This window comes from Vigna umbellata, chromosome 11, assembly GCF_029865625.1.
Source record: "Vigna umbellata cultivar VRB3 chromosome 11, Vumbellata_1.0, whole genome shotgun sequence".
Classification (NCBI taxonomy): domain Eukaryota; kingdom Viridiplantae; phylum Streptophyta; class Magnoliopsida; order Fabales; family Fabaceae; genus Vigna; species Vigna umbellata.
The window spans coordinates 24455802-24478682 of NC_142175.1; the positions used below are offsets into that span (position 1 = coordinate 24455802).

A 22881-nucleotide genomic window follows, 5' to 3' on the forward strand; every position below is an offset into this window, starting at 1 on the left:
TGGTGCCGGGAAAATTATCCAAGGATATATCTGTATATAACCCGTAGTATCCGTATGCAGTTAGAACGAAGTTGTTAACTGCGGATATTATATACGGATGTGGGAAATTATTTTTTTTAAATTTTTTTTTTCTGATTAATTGGATGCTGAGCTGCATATCACACTCTGAAGAAGCGTTTTCCCTCTTTCTCGAACCCTAACTCTGTTCTCGAACTCTAGAACTCTTGTTCTCTCTCTCGAACTCTCTTTCCCCTCTTCATCAATCCTTCATCAACCATTCATTCACCTCTCCTCTCCAACCTTCAGTCAGCTCCCGTGTCGAGCCTTCGTCTGAAACCTTCAGTCACGTCCCCTCTGGATCGTCTCTTCTCTGCAGCTGTAAATCATTCTTCTCTGGAGCCCTAAATCTGGTAAGTGATTCTTCTTTTCGTTCATGTTTATGGTAATCTGTAATGGTTAGAAATCTTTAAAATTGAAACCTAATCTGTGTTGATTTGATTTTCATTGCCCCATTTTTGGTTCGTCTGGGATGACGTAGTTGGATTTTGACGAGGCATCGATTGAGGCTGCTGTGTTGCGGTATAAGCTGAGACGTAGAACTTGGTGCTGCGAAGGCCGAAGGAACCACAAAAAGGTGTTTTTAATTTCTTCTCTTGTAATGGAAATTAGCTTTTATAAATGTGATTCTTGCTTCTGCTACTACTGCTCTATTATGGATTCAAACTCGACTCACTTAGCAAGCAATCCCTTGTGGCACTCTGATTATTTAATGTGATCACTCAGTGATGGAAATTCAATGCACAATCATGTTTTACATCCAAAGGCTAAACAGCTGACAGCTGTAGTTTGTTCAAATGAATAACGTAATGTAATGTAGTGCTCCTCTGTCTTTATAACCATGTGTTCTGCAACAGAGGTTCACTGACTTTTATAATAATACTCTATAATGGTAAACTGATTTACAAATTCAACCACATTTCTTAATTTCTCTTTGTTGATTGTCTCGGTTTGATTTTTTTTTTGTTAGAAATCTGACATTGACTAAATATATAGCCAAATTATAGGATACATATGAATGCAAATTTCACTTTACAAATTAATTTTGTGAAGTTGAGTTAGATTTTAAGTAGAAAGATTCTTCTTCACAAAATCTACTGGGAATGCCAAACAAGCAATTGCAAAGAACTTCCTTTGGTTCTCAACCTCCCACCTCACCCCATCCAACAAAAGAAACAAGAAATAGGGGATAATTCGAAAAGTAATACCTGTGGGAACACTATTTCAAGATTTAGGACCCCCATTGACAATCCTGGAAATACTAACAGTTAATATAAGTAGCCATAAAATACAATAATATACTCACAAGAAAGAATAAGCTATCAACCCTGCTCACCTTGGCCAAGCCCCAATGACTGAATATGTGTGGAAACTAAGGCATATGGAACGCTGTAAGTGATCTGAAATAATTGATCCATGAAGCCAGATTAACTTACACAGAACTCTCAAATAATATATTGGCAAAATCATGCACAATTAATGGGGTAATGTCCAAATTTTAAATTTTGACATGTCTTGATTCTCGAGATAGAAAAAGCCAGTTCGTGTTAAAAACTGCTGCCAAGCTTGAGTCAAGACACTATAGGAGACATAATAGTACTGTTTATGTTAAGGTACATAGGAGAACAGAAGGCAGTTTGAGCTAAAGAGATCATGCAGACAAAATCAAATGAACTAAGATACTTTATATGATGAGTCACTGAAACCATGCAAAAAGACAGAATTTGAGTTTTTGTTTTAAGGAACATGGGAGACAGAAAGGGTGCCTTCAATATTGGCAGAAAAAGAACAAACAAAATGCTTTTAGCAGGAAATAGAGCAACTTACTGCAAGTGGAAACCCAAGAACGGTAAAGATTGTCAATACAGCAATCACAATGCCAGTTGGTGGTAGTTCTTTGCCTATATAGCCAATTCTTTTTGCCAGATAGGTTACAATAAGCATTGCAATAAAGCAGACAGCCATCAAGATATTTGAGATTCCCCACACAAACCCAGCCCCCCGCTTCCTGCATAACCTCTCCATGAGTACAGACGTTATTCCAAGAACAACTGAATTAAGCAATAAGCCTATTGCCCCCATTCTAACTCCAGTATCATAATTAGGGCCTTCATTTGGTTCACCACCATAAATCTCTCGGCCCATCCAATCAGTATCAAAAAGGAGAAATGGAAACCACCCAATCCAAGTTAAGGCAGTAGCGGACAGTATTGTCCATACTGGGGTTGAAAAATATCTGAGTGTCCCGAATAGCTCCCACAGAAAAGCTTCTCCAGCAGCACCCGATTCCCCTGCTGCTACTTCAACAGGTTGTGCCCCACTAGAACTCAGAGGTACTTCATGAGCTGCCATGATGCTTATATAAGTGGTGACAGCGATGAAACCAATGTCAAGATAGAAAGCGGACTTGAGATTTGCACAACTAATATTGCATGCAGGGGTCATGGTGAAAGCAAAGACCTTGTACCAACCACCGTATGATCCAGCTGCATATCCAAGAATATTACCAATAGCCATAAACAGGGAGAAATAAGCATTTGCAACACGTGTCCTTCGGTGATCCTTGCCTAACATTTCAAAGATACATAAACAAAATATAGAAGCAGTCAACGTATTGTTTTCTTGTTTTATCACTAATATTTTTAATTTAAAATAAATTACAATATAGACAAGATATATTCTTGCATTATTTTTTTCGTTCTTTTTTGAGGTGGAGGTGAAGGGGTTTTATTCAGACATTGAAGGCCACATTTGCAGAAACCATTCAGGCAAGATGTAATCAAAATAAAAAGATAAAAACATGTCCTTTTAATTTAAGTGAGAACTATATTCAGAAGTACATATCAAGCAGATAAACATTAGCAATTTTGATAGAACACCCAGAGTTACAGAAAATACCAAGACAGATTCTTGAATGTTTGATTAACAAAGTATAGCAGAAAACAAAGGTCTTTCGAGAGGACCCTAACTCTCCTAGTTCCCCTTTTCCTCCAAAAGCCCCAAAAGAACTTCCTGTTCACCTCCTAATAAGACTATTTATAATAGTCTGTTACAGTTTCGTAATTACAACTGTACTAACTACTTTCTTTTTTCCTTCTTTTGTAAACTGTATCAAACTTATCAATACCCCTCCATGAAGATTCACCTTGTTCTCAAGGTGAAATTCTTTATGAATGCAGGCAATAGATACCCAACTATTCTCAATATCTAAATTCCCAACCATTCTCAATATCTAGAAGATGTTTCCATTTGACAAGAACTTCTAAGCCACCTTGAGTGGTCTTTCTAGTATCTAGCAGTTGTTCTGGATATACTTACAGAATATAGTCTTCGGTAAGTGGAGGAGACAAGGGTTAGGTAAATGTGGTTGGCTACCCTCCCTGGTGACTAATGATGCTACTTGTTATGTCTGGGTCCCCCCTTTCCCTCTACTATGATTACTTGAGACAATAGAATTTCCCACGTCATTGGAGAAACTTCTAGTTATCCAGTTGATTTTGAAACCCGACCCAACTTTATTCTCCACTGGTCCCTTCCCTTTATAGACATAATTTGGATTTTTTCCTCCATCATTTGAGCCTTCATCATTAATTATGCCAGAGTTGAGGGATCATACAGCATCACTTTTGCCTTAATAGCATCCCTTAATCCATTCAAGAATATCCCAATAAGATAATCTTGATCAATCCCCTTTAGCAGCCCTGCATACTATTCAAAATTTTCAACATAATCCTCAACCGAACCAGTCTGAGTTAAGGCAATAACCACCTCGAAAGGATTCTTGAACATGTTGGACTGGATGCGACGAACCACTGCCAATTTGAATGATTCCCAAGTGGGATTGCAAGGCCTTCCCCTCCAAAGCTATCATCACAGTCTGCATTCTTTCCATTTCAGATACTTCTTGGAGATGAAAGTATCTTTCCAACCGGTTGGTCCAGCCAAACACATCATCTCCCACAAAGATAGGAATATCTAATTTGCGCCACGTGATCCAGCATTCAGTTGTCAGTCTTATTTTTGTTCAACAGACTTTAGAGGAGTACCCATATTCTGATTTGACCCACATGTTGACTCACTCGACATCTTCACCACCACCGTAAGTCCGCTAACAAAATTTTACAGCCGCTGGAACCTCTCATGATGTTCCTTTTCTGCTCTGTCATGATCTTGAACCAATTGTTGCACTATCTTTTCCAGCCCATCCAATCTTGTTTCCATTCTTGTATTCACCATGCCCCCACACAGATACCACAGGACCAAGAAAGAAGCTCTGAATACCATTTGATAGAACACCCAGAAAGAAAATACCAAGACAGATTCTTGAATGTTTTATTTGGAACAGAACGGTCCTACCAACGTAGTAGGAACACAACAACAAAGTATAGCAGAAAACAAAGGTCTTTTGAGAGGACCCTAACTCTCCTAGTTCCCCTTCTCCAAAAGCCCCCAAAAAACTTCCTGCTCACCTCCTGATAAGACTATTTATAATAGTCTGTTACAGTTATGTAATTACAACTGTACTAACTACCTTCTTTTTTCCTTCTTTTGTAAACTGTATCAAACTTATCAAATTTGGTAGAGATAGAAGAAAACAAATTTCCTGCAAAATATCTGGTACAATATTTGTGTTTCCATGTATTCACCATTGTCAGATGCTGATAATTTGATTTCAGATTTTAAGTGATAAAGTAGTTTTTCTTCAGCGGGAATACTTTTTCTGTATTAAGTTTTTTTATATACTGTTTGTTTTAAACTTTGATTAGTCTCGTGTATTTAGGCATTACTAAACTTTTAGACCCAAATTTGCAAAGATATACATTACTACCTTGGTGTTCTTAATTTAAAATTCTAATATGCACATTGAAATTTTGAATTGGTGTTTAGTATACTGTTCTGAGCTTTCATTTTTCATATTTTAGTGTATTAAAACTTCTTCACATATGTACAGGCCAAGAAATCCAGTTCTCAAGTTCATTGCTAGTGGTAAGTATATGTGAATAATTAGTTTTTATATATATTTTATTATTTATGAATGATATTATATCAAGTGCGTTATATTAGGTAGGTTTATTACTTATTATAAATTGATATGTGATGTTGTTTCTTTTGTAGTTGCACTCGGTACCTGCAATCCACTATAGAACAAGCTTATTTTGACCATCAACCAAAGCTCGTAGTAAGACCTAAACCTTCAAATAGTCGTCCAATTGCAAATGTATGCTTATGCAACTGTATGTAACATATTAGGAGGGTTATTTAGTTCTTTAAATGTTGATTTTTTAATTAAAATTATTTAGCTCAACGTAATGTAGGTTGGCCAATATCCTTCTATATCGAAACCTTAAAACAATATTGTACATAGTGATTAATATAAAACAATAATATTGTACATAGTGATTTACATGTACAAAACAAGTATTAAGATAGAGACATGTTGAAAAACATTCTAAGATAGAGAGAAGAGGACCTAAATTAATTTAGGTTATTCTTTAGGAAGCCATTTGATAGGGTACGTGTCATAATATAGAGACGTATATTAAGCATTGGCTAATTGTTTTGTAATCGATTTATGTACAGAACATGGATCGTTCTCCACCAAAGTGTCCATTATGTGTTTTTTAAATCAAGTCATTTTACATTTTAGTGTTTTGAGACATGTCCTAATGTTTTTAGTTATGGAGGAGCAATTCATACTTAGAGTTCCACCGAATGTGGCAGAGAGAATAGAGCGGCTTTTGAATGAAACTGATCCTTCTTCATCTGAAGACAAGTCATTAGATTTATCATTTAGTGAGGATGGAAGGAGTGGTACGTTTATGATTGGGAATGAACACTTCCCAGCTTCTCTATTGGACCTTCCTTGTGTTGTTGAATCCTACAAGACATATGATGATAACTCTTTGATTAAGACTGCTGACATTGGTCAGGTCAGTTGTGCATCATTAATCAAATAGTTCGTTCATTCCTAATCACATCTTTGATTCATGTAACTTAATGACTGTGTGTCTGATTTTTTATGACTCCAACTAACAGATGATTATGGTTCGGGAATCTGGTGATGCTGCTCCAGATGTAATTGAGTACAGGCATGGTCTCACCCCGCCGATGAGAGATGCTCGCAAGCGTAGATTTCGCAGGGAGCCCGATCTTAATGTATTATATTCACTCACATGACAAACATTGACATACCTCTCTTCCTCCATATATGTATATGTATGTGTATATGATCTCATATTAACATTTTTGTTAATATTTCATTTTCCAGCCTGAGCTTGTGTCCCGTGTTGAGAAAGATCTCCTCAAAATCATGGCTCGAGGAACATCTGAAAATCTTGATATCCTTAAACGTCTTTGTTGTCTCAAACAGCAAATGAGTGATGTTTTCATTTTTTAATCTTTAATCTATGATTGTGCTTTAAATTATTTTATTGAAATAATGGATAGTTATTGAAATTATTATGAAATTATTATTGGTTTTTTCTTACCACCCTTTTATTTATTGTTTTCCTCACTTATAGACACGGGGTTCGTGGGATAACTAGAGTCTATGTTTGCATAAAGGATAAAATTTAGTTTGTTGCCTTCTTGATAGTGGAAACAATCTTCACTTTGGTTATTTCCTTGACTGAGATTCACATGCAGAAGCCGCTGAACAAGAAGTGGAGGAAAATGCCCGAGGTGCTAACAAAAAAGTTGCACCTAAGCCTGCACCAAAGCATGATGTTCCAGAGAATCTTACAAATGCAGGGGAGCCTGACAGGAGTGATTCTGAAGAATCTGATGATTCAGTCTGACCCAAATCAACCTCCAAATAGTATTTATATTACAATGATGAAATGAAAGCCTGTATAGTATAACTGCTGTTAAATTTGAATTACGTCCACCCTTAAAATCAACTTTAGTGGATTTTCCATTGTAAGTGTTTGTATGTACTTTTGTATATTTTATCAAATGGTGCATTTTCGTGGCATTTTTTATTGGTAATTGTTTTTGTGCTGTACCGGTTTGATTACTAACCTTTGAGGTGCTAATTCCTCCTCGATATAAGAGTAAGCATGTGTTTATTTAAAGCCATTTTTGTTTGTTGAAATTGCATGCTTTATTGGGTTTTTTGAAACCTAATCTTGACTTATGCCATTTAGTGAGAAACGCTTAGGTTCAATTGAGATTAGCGAGAGCATCACTGACGTATAGCTTTAAGAGTTTGCAAAAAGTCAGTTGAAATGACATTAGTCACTACTAATAAATTGATTACATTTTTGGCAATGGTATATCTCGAATCATTTGTATTCTCCAGCTAAAGCACTAAATTTCTGCAACTACCTACCAAGAATGACCCCAAATACACCATACGAAGTGGCATGTAACGGGTAGACTTGTTGTAAGGACCTCATTTTCTTAGTGGTGGGGACACCCACTTCTTACATGATTAGGAGTGCATTATTGGAGTGCAATTATGAGGGGAAGAGAGAAAAGGAGAGGAGCACTTTACGGGGGAAGCTTGGCAAAAGAAGGGCCTCATTTTCTTGGCACCAGAGAGAGCTTCCACAAGGAAGGAACCCTTTTTCCATTTTCAGCCGTCCAAGAGCACCCAAGGGAAGCAGTACCAATTTTAGAAGAGCTGAGAGGAGGATCTGGGATTGGGCTTCTTGTGAGAGTGGAGTTGTTGCAGCAAGATCTGGGAGAAGAAGTGGAGAACCATTGAAGTTGAAAGGAGATCTTGATCTGCACGTCTGGAGGAAGATGGATCACTAATTTTACAAAGGAAGTCTTCAAGAGGTAAGGGGAGCTAGATCTTTTGTTTGATTGATGATATATATTGTGTTTGATGCAAATCTGGGAAGGAAGGGATAAAAAATTGGGTTTTCTGGGTTTCTGGGTTTCTGGTGCGATTCTGCAGAATTCTGCAGATCGCGCGTTCGTTCAATTTGATGCCAAATTGGACGTTCGTCCAAATTACCAAATAGTGGTCGGCCAAAATAGCATGAGCGTTCAGTTTGTGTTCTAAGATAAGCGTTCGCGTTCGTTCTAAGTGTAGCGTTCGGTCTTGAGTTTGACGAGCGTTCGCGTTCGCACTCAGTGTAACGTTCGGTCTTAGTAGATTAGAGATTTTGAGCGTTCGTCCCTGATTCGGTATGCTACCCTGAGCGTTCGGACTTGTTCCTGGATGTGTAATAGTAAGCGTTCGGTTTTGAGGTTTCAGTGATTTAAGCGTGCTATCTAAATTTGATATTCTTAGGTGTAAATCTGGAATGTTCGGCCTTTGGGTGTATTAGTATAATTTTATATTCTTAGTTTAAGAGGTTGAACGTCCGTTTTGGTGAATTAGTGAGTGCAGCGTTCGGTCTTCATTTGATATTCTAAGTTTGAATCTTAAACGTTCGGCTTTGGTGTATCAGACAGTACAAGCGTTCGTTCTTAATTTAGTATTCAGGAATTCGCGTTCGGCAGAGAGCGTTCGACCTTGGTGTTGTCTGATTATGAGCGTTCGGCCAAATAGTGTTGAATCAAATATTGAACGTTCGGTGTTGGTAAATTATTTATACTGAGGTAAGTATTCTTAGGGTTTTGCACCAAACTAGGCATATTTGCCTATAATATTACCAAAATGGGCAAATTCAACCAAATTTACGAAAATGGGGAAGTCGTGGGGGGCCCAAACGACTTCAAATGAAGAAGTCGTGCCCCTCCTGCACGACTTCACACTGTTCATAGCAACAGTGTTGAAGTCGTGCACCCCAAAAACGACTTCAAGACTTTGTAATCGATTACAATGTAATGGTAATCGATTACAGAATGTTGAAATCATGACCACCCTGCACGACTTCACTTTTGTATGCCACCAAAAGCACTGGTAATCGATTACAAAACATGTGTAATCGATTACCAGGTTGTTTTGGTGCAAGGCAGAAGCGGACGCTCGTCCAGGCAGAAGAGGACGCTCGTCCCCCCAGGCAGAAGAGGACGCTCGTCCAGCCAGGCAGAGAGAACGCTCGTCCAGAAAGCTAAGAGGACGTTCGTCCATCTAGCTAAGAGGACGCTCGTCGAGATGCGCTAAGTGGACGCTCGGCAGGAGAAGTGGACGCTCGTCCATTTTCAGTGAACGCTCGTCCACATACAGATCGTCCGCGTTCGGACGCAACAAAGGGGCGCAGGGCGCGCGATTTTTTCAGAAAGTTTCAACACTCTGTAATCGATTACCAAATCAATGTAATCGATTACAGGATCCAGAAGTCGTTTTTGGGATGCACGACTTCAACACTGTACCTATGAACAGTGTGAAGTCGTGCAGGGGGGCACGACTTCTTCTTTTGAAGTCGTTTTGGCCCCCCACGACTTCACTTTCGGTCAAATTTTGCCTATTTTGGTAATAAAGAAGGCATATTTGCCTACTTTGGTGCAAAAGCCGTATTCTTAGGTAGTTTGTAGCGTTCGGTCTTAGTGTATTTTTTAAGGATAGCGTTCGATCTTGACCATATTTTATTAGGCTTCAATAGTGTTCGTTCAATTAATCTCAGGCTGCAATCTTAGCGTTCGTCCAAATTGTTTAGATGACGTTCGTCCAAATAATTTAGATGACGTTCGTCAAAATGGTTTAGATGACGTTCGTCCAGATTGTTTAGATGACGTTCGTCCAAATTCTTTGGATGACGTTCGTCCAAATAGTGTTCGTCCTAGTGTTCGGAAATGACGTTCGTCCCAAATAGTGTTCGTCCTGGTATTCGGAAATGACGCTCGTCCATATAGTGTTCGGCCTGTTGAATCTTATAGCGTTCGTCCAATTAGCAAAGTAGCGTTCGGCATTTGTGTTCGGTGAATAGTGTTCAATCGGTTTTAGCGTTCGGCCTAAGAATTCCATTAAAGCGTTCGGCGTGTGTTGGTGAAATAGCGTTCGGTCTGAGGAAAAAAAATAGCGTTCGTTCAATACCGTTCGGCAGAAAACGTTCGTTCAAATAGTGTTATGAAAATATTGGGTTTTAAGTTCATTTCTCTTGAATTGACTTATGTGCAAAATGTTTGGAAAATACATACTGTGATGGGATTTATGTGAATGTATGAAATACGTTGGATTTAATGTGATATTATGGAGGTATCTGGTTATTCATTAATTGGGATAAGGTTTAAAGTAACAGTATAATTCATTGACGTAATTCCATAATCCTCAAGGAGAGGATACATGGTGGTGTTTTGGGGTGTATAGAATGATTACATGGTAGCTCAGTTTTGGGGGTCATCCTGAAACTCCAATGGTCTTTCTTCTCATGTAGAGAGGATTGAACATGTGGTGAGGAGTAGCAGGAGGTCCTAGTCTTGGATGCTTCCATATGATCCAAGGTGAGTGATAATGGATTAACCTCGTGATTGTGGCCGGGCGGGAGTGCCCAAAAGTTCCACCAGGCGGTAGTGCCAAAGTTTCACAAGGCGGGAGTGCCAGGGCGGGAGTGCCCAAATTTCATAAAGCCACCACGAGTGCAAGACCCGCCATAGCTCGGTAATCATTCTAGTCCGGACGAGTCGGGGTATAAAGTAACAAGTCTTGTGATGTCAGTTTACCATGTTTGGATGAATGTTTACATGTTATGGGAGTGTGTGAAATATGGATCAATGAGTATGCTTTAATTGTTCTTTTATATGAATCTATGTATGATATCATGAGTTAACTGTGATATTGGTATAACATGCTTTTTATATCTAGCTCACCCTTGCATTGTTTGTGTTGTGTGCCAATTTGGATATATTTCTTTGGCGATGATCATCCACTTGGATGGGAGCAGATGCTGTCGAGGAGAGTCCTTTGGATCAAGAGCTGGAGGTTGCTGATGTTGCAGAGTAGTCTTCGTAGAAATTTCCTGATTGAACACTGGTAGTGATCAATCCTTTCGACTGTTCAAGTTTAAATTTTCACTCCTTTAATTTGGATGATTGTAATTTTACACTTAAATTACACGTCATACTCTGACTGTTCTCTATATTTGAATGTTGACGTCTTTATTATATAATATTGGTTATTATATAATCGAGATGTTACACTTGTACCATAAATATGGCCCAGAAACAGTATAAAGTTGCAATCTAAAACTGGGGCCTCTTTTGGTCATAACATCATTAAAGCAAAAAGAACACTAATAGACGATATCAAATACTGAAAGGTGGACACTTGCAGGTTCAAACCAGCTCCAACTCCTACAGGACTTACAAGTCCAAGTCCAATTGCTGCAGAAGATGAACTTCTTCCACTAAAGCTCGAGTTAGCACTGTCATCAAAATATTGAATTCAAGTTTCTGTACAAATCCTGGATTTTGTTCATGTAATCGTTTACCAAGCATCTGTAAACGATTACAAGTGTATTTTTTGGTGCAAAAGTTTCAAGACTTCATCTAAGTTGTTCATCTCATAAACATTGTTCCTTTCCTCAATCATGGGGTGCCCAAACATGACTTTCCAGCCTCTACTCACACTTAAACACTAAAATCAAGTAAAAACCAATGGATTTATGCCAAAAAATTAAAAATTTTGACTATGGTCACTTAGGTTACCACAACTGACTCCTCCACTACAAGTTTCTGTACAAATCCTGGATTTTGTTCGTGTAATCGTTTACCAAGCATCTGTAAACGATTACAGGTGTATTTTTTGGTGCAGAAGTTTCAAGACTTCATCTAAGTTGTTCATCTCATAAAAATTGTTCCTTTCCTCAATCATGGGGTGTCCAAACATGACTTTCCAGCCTCTACTCACACTTAAACACTAAAATCAAGTGAAAAGCATTAGATTTATGCCAAAAAATTAAAAATTTTGACTATGGTCACCTAGGTTATCACAACTGACTCCTCCACTACAAGTTTCTGTACAAATCCTAGATTTTGTTCGTGTAATCGTTTACCAAGGATTTGTAAACGATTACAGGTGTATTTTTTGGTGCAGAAGTTTCAAGACTTCATCTAAGTTGTTCATCTCATAAACATTGTTCCTTTCCTCAATCGTGGGGTGCCCAAACATGACTTTCCAGATTTTACTCACACTTAAACACTAAAATCAAGTGAAAACCATTGGATTTATGTCAAAAAAAATTAAAAATTTTGACTGTGGTCACCTAGGTTACCACAGCTGACTCCCCAAGTACAAGTTTCTGTACAAATCTTGGATTTTGTTCGTGTAATCGTTTACCAATGAGTTGTAATCGATTACAACTGTGTTTTTTGGTGTATAAGTTCTAGGACTTCACCTAACTTCATCATGTCACAAGCATTGTTTCATTCCTCCATCAAATACATCAATACTAATCAAAGTGGTCACTTTATTCATTAACAATTCAAACAAAACCTCATTTCACAATGACAATAACAAAGGAAATTCAATTAACATTAATAATATGTACAATTTTGTATTACTTTCTCTTAAGAAATCTATACAAATATCACTCATATTTTATTCTAAGAAATCGAGTGTAAGGAGTCCTAAGCACTCTGCTCTTGTAACACCTTCGTGACCCCATCCTCACATAAGTCTTCATTGGAGGTGGATTGGTGGACATGCCTCCCGGGGAAAAAAATCTAGTGTTCATGGACGGTTCTTCACATAAAACACTCTGTCCATCATCTCTGCAATTAGTGATCGGTGCTTCTCTGTCAAATGCTCGTTCAAAGTAGAAATATACTTTGTTAAAAAGGAGTGACTAACCCTCAACAACACACAAAATAACCAAAACATAAAAGCGACAACCACAACGAAGAGGGAGACCGAAAAGCAAAAGGAAGAGCTAGAACGAAGATGGTGAATGAGAAGGAAGAAAGAGAACAATGATTTCTATAGGTAGATTAACACTATTGCAACTTTTGTGTTTTGAATTGAAGTTCTTCTGATGGACAGAATGACTTTAATATTGACTTCCTTTGATATCGTGCAGAGGTGAAAAAGCATTTTGCAGTTTGAGCTGCCGGGAAGTAGAGATCATGCTTGATGAGGAGCTAGAAAAATATGATTCATCACCTGTAAATTCTCCAGAAGTGAGAATTTGAGGGTGAACTTTTTTGAAACAAACATCCCAACAGCTACATAGAGGCTTTCCCATAAGTCCAATGCACTCAATCATCTGTTCTAAAAGAGCTGTTTCTGTTTGCATCAATTGCCAGCCATGGATGATTGTTTTGTACATCATTGTGATTGCTATTAGTTTTTCAGCTTGATGGTCTTGGTGGATCAAGCCTCTCCACAACTACTAGATTTGGTTTTCATTTATAACTACATAGATATATGGTATGACATTATATGATAGTTTTGTAGCATAATTTTCCATACAAAAAAAATCAAGGAAATAAGCTCATTTTTCTTAGCTTAATCCTTGTTGAAGTTGTTGAGATATATGTATTATGTAAAAGATCAGTGTATGACAGTCCAAATAAGTTTTTGAACTTGAAGACTACAACTATTGTAGCTCATATGAAACTACTTTGTTTTGGATTGATAATCATAAAATTATTGATTTGGTCTTTTATGATGTCTTTACTGATTCTGACAGAAGCAACATCTTTAATGTACTAGTCTTGACCATGATTTCATTTAAATGAGTTGTAACTTGTAAGCATGGGATCCTCTAGTCAAGAATACTGTTTCTTGTCCTGGGATTTTGAATATTTTATACTTGATATTGTTCTACTGAGTCTAGTTAAGACCTTATTATTCATATTTTTGTATTGTTTCTCAAATTATTTTATGTTGGGATATTGATAAATAAATGTCAGTTGCAATATTTGATTATGGACTTTTGTTTATCCTTTGATTTTGTAAGTTTAGAATACAAATTCAGTTAAATGGTGACAAATTAACATTTGAATTTATTTCTTGTCCACAACGTAATATTGTATCTCTGTCTACAGATTTTTTTACACAGATAGGAATATAGAAACTAAACTAGTTTTTCCCATTACTAAACTAAATATCAGTAATTTTAAATTTAGAAGACTGAAATAAATATAATTTAGATTTAAAAAACTGAAAATATATCTAAAATAATATATTTGGGTGTGAACATATTATTTTGATGTAGCACCATTTTCCTTAAACATTAAGTACTATACTGTAGTGGTACCTTAGATGCAACTGTATTCTGAAAGGACCTAAACATCACTGTTCTGAGGTCCAATGCATTCTCAACATTTCTATTATATTTTATGTAACATCCCGATTATATAATAACAAATATTACATAATAAAGACGTCAACATTCCAATAAAGAGAACAGTCGGAGCATGACGTGTAATTAAATGTGAAATTACAGTCATCCAGAAATAAAAGAAACGGAAATTCAAACTTGAACAGCTTAAAGAGTCAAATACTACACTAGTGCATATGGGAAATTCCTAAGAAGACTACTCCGTAACCTTAGTATCCTCCAGCTCTTGCTCCAAAGGGATCTCCTCAACAACGTCTGCTCCCATCCAAGTGGATGATCATCGTCAGAGAAACATACCCAAACAACACACAACACAAACAATGCAAGGGTGAGCTAGATATAAAAAGCATGTTATACATATAGCACAGTTAATTCATGTCATCATACGTAGATTCATATAAAGGAACAATTTTAGACATACTCATCTAACCCACAAATCACTCATCTTTACGCTTACATAGTTCTGCTGGCACTCTCCAACACTATGCAAGGTAAAGCCACAATACACGACTCATCCGGATTTGTATAACTGTCGAACTAACAGTAGTCTGTGCACTCGCATAGTCTGTTGGTCTTTCTCCAACACTAGCAAGGTAAATCCCCAACCTGCCTATCTCTGCCATCAAAGGCTATAGACGAGGACCTCCCTCTACTCTCACCACTGACACTGTTCTTCTCTATGTGAGCATGAACAATGCTTTGAGTGTAGGGATAGACATACCGATCCTAAGTTCACTACAGTTATACAGAACAACACAACACTCCACATATCATTTTTATCCATCTCTCCCTGAGATGTCCAAATCATACTCAAATTTCTCATTTAATTTCACAGTCGTATTATCACAGTAATTTATCATATTTCATATATTCACATATCACATCACAGCATATATTCCAAACCTTTGTACACGTAATTCAATTAAAGAGAAAATAAATTTAGACAACAATATTCGTATAATGCTATCTGAACGAGCACTATTCTCCTAACAGAATGGAACGAACGCTACTGGACGAACGTCATTTCCAAATACCAGGCAGAACACTATTTGGACGGACGTCATCAGATCATACACTACCAGGTCGAACGCTCAAAACCGTAATATTGAACGCCATCTGCCGAACGCTATCTAACAGAATACTACTCTATTTGGACGTACGCTATAAGATCCAACACAATCAGGCCGAACACTATTTGGACGAACGCCAATTTCATCGGCCGAACATTGTTTGGACGAACGTCATTTCCAAATACCAGGCCGAACCTTATTTGGACGGACGTTATCATTTCCTACAATATCATGCTGAACGCTAAAACAGCACATCACTCAAAATGGATCCTGCCAGGACGAACGCTAAGATTGAAGCCTGAGACTAACACTATTTGAACGAACACTAAGATTGAAGCCTGAGAAAATATGATAGAGATCAAACGCTAATTATCACTGATACACCCGGATCGAACGCTTACCAATTAAACCTCAGAATACGCGATCCAGGTCGAACGCTAACGATTAATAACATGTATCAAGACCGAACGTTCAACATAACTACCCGAAAATACTAAGTTAAGAACGATCGCTCACACTCACTAATATACTAAGGCCGATTGTTAAAGATTTCAAATTTATAATATCCAATTATGGCCGAACGCTCACAATCACAAATATCCAAGAACGAACGCTTATGATCCAAACTTAAGAATCCAAATTAAAATCGAACGCTCATAAGCGAGAATGCCTTATCAAAATCGAACGCTCACTAGAACAAGACCGAACGCTCAACAGAACAAGACCGAACGCTCAAGATCTAAACTTAAGACTATCAAATGAAGACCGAACGCTCAATATTCCAAACTTAAGACTATCGAATTAAGACCGAACGCTCAAGATTACTACCCGAGAATACCAAGTTAACAACGAGCGCTTATATTCCCTAATTCATCAAGGACGAACGTTTCAGAATCAAACTTAGGACATCAAATTAAGGCCGAACGCTCATAATCAGAATAAAACCAAGAACGAACGCTCAAAATCAGAATTAAACCACGACCGAACGCTCAAGATCCAAACCTAAGAATACCAACTTAAACGAACGACTACAATCATTAATTCATCAAAACGAACGCTCAAGATCACTTCCTGAAGATAACAATTTAGGATGAACGCTTATAATCAGTATTATCGCAAAACCGAACGCTCGAGATTTACACTTAAGAATCCAATTAAAGACCGAAGGCTACAATCTCTAGTACACGAAAACGATCGCCGAACACTTCACTAAACAAACCCAGAACGAAAGCTGACGCTCGTTACTACAAAACCGAACATTAATATCAGATCAAGACCGAACGTTCGAAATTGGCCGACCACATGGTCGAACCCCATATGGACGAACGCTCAGATTTGGCGTACTACTATCGTTCACTATTCGAGCGAACGTTCAGAATACAACACCGAACGTTCTGAAATTTTGGCCGACCTCTATTTGGTCGAGCACCGTTTGGACGAGCGCACGTTTCTGCAGAATTCTGCAGAATCGCATTTGGTTTTCCAGAAACCCAGAGACCCCATTTTTCATCCCCAAATTCCCAGATTTGCATCAAATACAATATATATCAACAATCAAACAAAAGATCTAGCTCCCCTTACCTCTTGAAGACTTCCTTGAATCTTGAAATGCAGTGTGCGGATCTCCTTCCAACTCCAAAAGCTCTCTACTTCTCCTCTCCCAGATCTTGCAGCAAGCTCTCTAACTCCTCCAGATGCAAAACCCAACCCCTTCAATTCATGGTTTCTTCTCTTAAAGGGAAAGAAGAAGCATGCACTGTGCCAGCTGGACGAACCTCAGTCGTTCCTTCCATTCCTCAGTGCCAAGTCTAGCTGGAGCACTCAAGGTGGAGAGACCCACCACCAGCTGTTGCTGCCCACTTTTGCTGAACGTGCGCCCCCTCCATTTCCTTCAAACGTGCAACTGCTCCCTTCTTTTCCCAATTCCTTGCTGGATGTGGAGCCCCTCTCCCATCACGAACGTGCAGCTGTCACCCCCTCCATCTCCTTCTTTTAAAAAGGACGCACGGTCCTTACATTTTATCTATGAGTAAAATATTTGTTCTTTTTAATGTTTCTCTCATTTTTGGAAAAGTTATTAATATATTTTTAAATTATAATTCAGTGTTGGAAAAATACGTACTAATTATACAATTTTTTTAATAAAGCCAGCTTTATTGTCATAATAGAGGGTTATAGTTTTCTTTTGGAACAAAATTAGTCTTGTAAGACCCTAGATAATTAACCCTGCAAAATGTCTGTCACATCGTAGTTAATGCACACCACGTCACTGCTCAGAGTAATTAAAACTCACTCTGCCGTGCATTGAAAACGCACCCACGTCATTGCTCAGTATCATTAAAACGCACTTACATTATCTGCCACACGTCTGCCATGTGTCAAGTTGGAACATTCTGAAATCAGTAGTGGAAGACAGGTGTCCGCGTGTGAGAGAACGTCCGTTTGACTTGGGGAAGAGAACTGAATTTTCTGAAACACTCCTTCCCATTCTTTGCATGCACTCACCTTCTTCCTCAAAACTGATTTCTCCATTTTTCTCCACCTTCTCTCTGGAAAGCCTTCAACTTCTCTTTACTGTTACTCATCCATTTCTTCTCCATTCAACATTCAGAACCGTAGGAACGTTCCCTACGCCGTGAGCTACATTTTGGACCAAACAGCTTCAGAGTCTGGAACCGGTAAGCCCCCAACCTAGACGTTCGTTTCTGGATTACCTGCGAACCCAGATTCAGTTGCATGCAAGGGTATAAGCTGATTTCTTCTGCGTTTCTTTGGTTAGATTTAGTTGAAGAAACTTAAGTGACCATTGAGGGTAGAAAAACGGTAGTTGGACGAAGCCAAAAATCTTGCGTTTAGGACAAGTTGCGTACGAATCCGGGTGAGGGAAGCTTATTAATTTAATTTATACTTGTATGTTGTATGAAAACATGATATGGATTGAAGGTATGATATATATATATATATATATATATATATATATATATATATATATATGGGCTGAATGAGTATGCTTGAACGAGCATTGTTGTACTGGATGAATATGATTTCTGTTGGTTGAACTGTATGTTGATTGTGATACGTATGGATTGAAAGATGGATGATTAATGTATAGTATGAGTTGTTAATATGATGAATTCTATAAAGTATGTGAATTAATGATGGATATGAAATTATAAAGTATGAATTGTATGAGACATATTGAGTTAAGATAGATGAAAAATCTGAATGTAAATTACCCCCTATGATAAACTGCGTTCGTCATCGTACGGTCTTATACCGTTCGGTTTCCTAGTAAATGACTTAAAAATGGAATTCTTTCATTCGGAAAGAATTCTGTCCGAGAACGAGCGTCCTCATTTGAAATATTATGTTTGAGCGTTCGGCTCAGCATAGTGATACCATATACCTTAATTTAAATAATACTAAATTACACCCTTATACTTTAAAATAAGTAGCGCTCGGTCTTATACCAAGCGTTCGTCCTAAGTAGCGCTCGGTCTTACACCAAGCGTTCGTCCTAAATAGTGCTCGATCTTATACCAAGCGTTCGTTCTAAATAGCGCTCGGTCTTATACCAAGCGTACGTCCTAAATAGCGCTCGGTCTTATACCAAGCGTTCGTCCTAAATAGCGCTCGGTCTTATACCAAGAGTTCGTATTATTGAATAACCGCTTTGATAAACTAGCGTTCGTTCAAGTATAATAATATTCACCTTTCTTCACGTTCGTTCAATTACTGATATCGGTCTTCCGTATGCGAATTGCTACAAGGATAATCCTAAACGTTATTTACTCTCTTTCTTTCCTTGGATCTGGTCTAAGGTTCTCATGATGAAATTCTCTATAAGTACCAGGGTACATCCAGACGAGTCAGTTCATTTAACTGACCGAACAGATAGTAACGTTCCGTTATATACTTCCCCGTTCGTTCAATACCTTTCTCTGGACGTTCGTCCTAGTTCTTCAGAGGACTGAACGTTCGTCATTTTATGCTCTTGAATCTAAAGATGAAAACGATGATAAATTATAAGAACTTAAAGTGTGAACACTATATTGAGTGATTATACGATTATGGATTTTGGACGAGCGTTCCAGGGAGGAACGACTCATATATATTGGTTATGGAATTTGGTAAAGTATGACTGTGGTTATGCTAATGCTGGCTTGGTCCATCCTGATATTCCGTGATACTCATCTTCACGTAGAGGAGAGTAGTTCATGTGTGGGAATGGCAAGAGGTTCTATTCCTTAGGGGTACTTTGGATAGAGCTAACCTCGAGTGGCAGCTGTTGACTGTATCCTAGTTACTACATCACTCGGGTGCAAGGACGCCTGTAGCTACACAGATTCATACAGTCCGGACGGTCTGTCTAGTATATCTATATATATAAATTTGGTTTAATCCTTTTCGACATCCCTATTTATGTACGAATGTCTCAATTGGGTCCTCGTTTTTTAAAGTGTATCAAAATGGTCCTTAATTTTGAAAATTGATATCAATTGAGTCCTTTCCGTTAAGTTGGCTGGACGGCGTTAAAAAAATTGATGAGTGGATGCTGAGATGACGAACGAACGCTCGTCCACCAGCGAACGAACGCTCGTCCACCAGCGAACGAACGCTCGTCCACCAGCGAACGAACGCTCGTCCACCAGCGAACGAACGCTCGTCGACCTCTTACTGCTGGACGACCGTTCGTTCCACACTGGACGACCGTTCGTTCGATGGTCGACGAGCGTTCGTTCGCTAGTGGACGAGCGTTCGTTCGCTGGTGAACGAGCGTTCGTTCGCTGGTGGACGAGCGTTCGTTCGTCATCTCAGCATCCACTCATCAATTTTTTAACGCCGTCCAGCCAACTTAACGGAAAGGACTCAATTGATATCAATTTTCAAAATTAAGGACCATTTTGATACACTTTAAAAAACGAGGACCCAATTGAGACATTCGTACATAAATAGGGATGTCGAAAAGGATTAAACCTATAAATTTCTATGTTAAGTTACATGCTGTGTGTGAATAGAAATGTTAACTGTATATGTTGATGTATGAATTAAATTATATAAGCTTACCCTTGCGTTTTCCTTGTGTTGTCTATTGTATATGTACGTCCGTCCTGTCTTGCAATGATCATCCGTGTGGATGTGAGCAGAAGGCGAGGCCACCTTGGAGGACGTGATCGAGGAAGAGAACTTAGTTGAAGTTGAAGTGAAAGCGGAGTAGTAGGACGTCCGCCCTCCCTTTTTAGTTTTAGATGTTCGTTTGTGAATTGGACGTTCGGTTATTTAAATTTTGTAAAACCGTTCGTCCTAACTTCTTGTATTTCTGTACTTAAGCCGTTCGGCTTTTGAACTTTGTTTTATTAATATAAAGACTGCATTGGTTAAATGTAATTAATTCTGATTTATGGTAATTACTGTATTTTGGGATGTTACAAGTCTCATCATTTAGATGAATAAAACATGAAAAATAAGGATAATCAACTAATTTCTTTCAGCTTATTGAATCTAAAAGGCAAATTTATTTAAAATATGGAATGAAATCTAAAAGGCATAAATTGTATTATATAGTATAATATGAAGTACGAATAACGCGAACAAAGGAACAAAAAATATAGAAAGTAAGATTAAAAATAAAAGAAAACCCATTTTCTTCACTAATTGAATAAAACCATTTTCTTCAATTAATAAACGCCTAGGCCATTTATTGTTAGGGATATACAACTTTTGTTAGTTTTAATTGCTCTTCTTTTCGGCGCGGTGTTTTTCAATTTTTTTAATTATAGAATATTTAATTATTATATATGCTTCAAACGAATATATAGAAAATGTCAGGGCAATTTTTCTACGTCAAAAAATAGATTCTAATATGTTTTATTTATTTGAAAATAAAAAAGTCCCATGCTTTAATATTAACGATTGTAATTAAAAACTAATTTTAATAATTGTTAACAAATATTATAACATTTATATTTATCTCCCATTTATAATTAAACTTTTACAATTAAATCATATAACTTTTTCCTAAACATTTTCTTAAATATACTAATTTCTAAATGAATAATTATTTTTGCGAAAAAAAAGTGTGATTTATCGAGGTGGAAAGAATAATATTCTTAAGAAGTCGAGTTTATACACGTCAAGTTATTGATAAATATCGAAGGAAATCCATATTTAAAAGGTTTTTTCTAACTTTCAAAATAGGTAAGAGTTGAGAAGAATTATAGTATGTGTGAATATAAAGACGAATAAAAGAGTTGGGTGAGCATTCCCTCTAGAATCTGTCTCCTTTTATAAGCTTCTAAATCCTTCAATAAAAATTGAAAAGATAATTAAGATAAATGTAAGATAAGATTTATAGTTGATTACTTGCATTTTAATAAATAAGATATTATCACTTATAACTCACATCTCTTATCAAGACAAAATCTTGTGTAAACAAATTTAACCCCAAATTAAGTGTAATTTTTTCATATATTTTAACCATTTTATTTAATAAACTAAATCTAAATATTTTTGTATAGTTTCATTAAAATATTCATTTTATTATATTAATTTAAATAATAATGCTACTAAAGTTAAAATGCTAATTTCATCAATTAAGTGTAGATTTATTGTAACATCCCAATAAATAGTAATTACCATTAATTAGAACTAATCACATTTACAGAATTAACAGTGCAGTCTTAATTACAACAGCTCTTAAAAGCCGAACGTATAAAATATACAGGGTTCGGAATCTATCTACAAAATTCCAAGTTCTGGACGAACGGTTTTCCAAAACTAAGTAACCGAACGTCCCAAAATACAATCCAGAACTACTGACTACTACTAATAAAAGAGCGCTCTATTGCTCGGCTTTAACCTCTACTTCAACAAGGTTGGCGTCTTCCAAATTTTCTTCTTCCAGCATTTCTTCAAGTGGCGCCTCTCCGTCTGCTCACATCCACACGGATGATCATTGCATTGACAAGACGGACGTACATAACCAGTAGACAACACAAGGAATTGCAAGGGTAAGCTTAGGTAATTTAATTCATACAACCAACATAAACTTTAACATATGCAATCAATCATACAATTCATACAACAATATATATATCCAAGCATATAATAACTCATCCAAACTCTCACAAGACCGACCGTCCGGACTGTATGAATCCATGTAACCACAGGCGTTCGTGCACCCGGGTGGTGTAGTAACTGGAAACATCCATCAGCTGCCACCCGAGGTTAGCCCTATCAGTCCAAAGTACTCAGTAGGACTAGGACCTCCTGCCATTCCCACGCATGACCTACTCCCCTCTACATGAGGACGAGCACTCACGGAATATCAGGATGAACAGCCATCAGCGATTTTACCATGGTCATACTATACAACTTATCACATTCAGATCATAGAGACGTTCCTCCTTGGAACGTTCGTTGAAAATCCACTTTCAATATTTCACTTAAAATACCGTTCGCACATCTTAATCTTTTCTCTTATTCACATTTCTGTTATTTGTTCCACTTCCATAAAATGACGAGCGTTCATCCTTTTCAAAATAAGGACGAACGTTATTACAGTACGGAGAAATACT

General features: G+C 37.4%; 1 protein-coding gene, 1 long non-coding RNA gene and 1 pseudogene across 10 annotated transcripts; 2 read left to right on the plus strand and 1 right to left on the minus strand.

The window, feature by feature from the left end:
* Positions 1-120: 120 nt before the first annotated feature.
* On the plus strand, positions 121-7030 carry LOC148191272 (transcription initiation factor TFIID subunit 7-like). 6 transcript variants are annotated; one of them, XM_088101861.1, is made up of 8 exons: positions 121-410; positions 539-634; positions 5009-5043; positions 5173-5275; positions 5734-5987; positions 6094-6213; positions 6326-6395; positions 6697-7030. In XM_088101861.1, the coding sequence occupies exons 5-8, from the start codon at positions 5736-5738 to the stop codon at positions 6852-6854; spliced, it is 600 nt and encodes a 199-aa protein (XP_087957987.1). In that variant the 5' UTR covers positions 121-410; positions 539-634; positions 5009-5043; positions 5173-5275; positions 5734-5735; the 3' UTR covers positions 6855-7030. The 6 variants fall into 6 exon arrangements, with proteins under 6 accessions (XP_087957987.1, XP_087957990.1, XP_087957988.1 ...); XM_088101862.1 differs by having other exon boundaries at positions 122-410; positions 4980-5043; positions 5173-5236; XM_088101860.1 differs by having other exon boundaries at positions 122-410; positions 5173-5236.
* Positions 1766-4972, minus strand: LOC148191273 (sucrose transport protein SUC4 pseudogene; annotated as a pseudogene). Of its 2 annotated transcripts, XR_015782943.1 has the most exons (2): positions 2956-4972; positions 1766-2624 (listed from the first exon to the last, which is right to left on the minus strand). The product of XR_015782943.1 is annotated as a sucrose transport protein SUC4 pseudogene, transcript variant X2 (transcript). The 2 variants fall into 2 exon arrangements; XR_015782942.1 differs by having other exon boundaries at positions 1766-4972.
* Positions 7031-7292: 262 nt separating the features above from the next.
* On the plus strand, positions 7293-20691 carry LOC148191274 (uncharacterized). 2 transcript variants are annotated; one of them, XR_015782925.1, is made up of 5 exons: positions 7295-7839; positions 10836-12874; positions 12969-17982; positions 18084-18182; positions 20452-20691. It is a non-coding gene; the product is annotated as an uncharacterized LOC148191274 (long non-coding RNA). The 2 variants fall into 2 exon arrangements; XR_015782924.1 differs by having other exon boundaries at positions 7293-7839; positions 12969-18182.
* The last annotated feature ends 2190 nt before the right edge of the window (positions 20692-22881 follow it).

What these genes read in the sequence shown, in the direction of transcription:
- LOC148191272 (XM_088101859.1), top strand. Translation starts at nt 5,670, where the DNA reads ATGTGTTTTTTAAATCAAGTCATTTTACATTTTAGTGTTTTGAGACAT. An exon ending in AGACTGCTGACATTGGTCAG is followed by an intron (nt 5,988 to 6,093) that starts GTCAGTTGTGCA and finishes TCCAACTAACAG; the next exon opens with ATGATTATGGTTCGGGAATC. An exon ending in AGGAACATCTGAAAATCTTG is followed by an intron (nt 6,396 to 6,696) that starts ATATCCTTAAAC and finishes ACTGAGATTCAC; the next exon opens with ATGCAGAAGCCGCTGAACAA.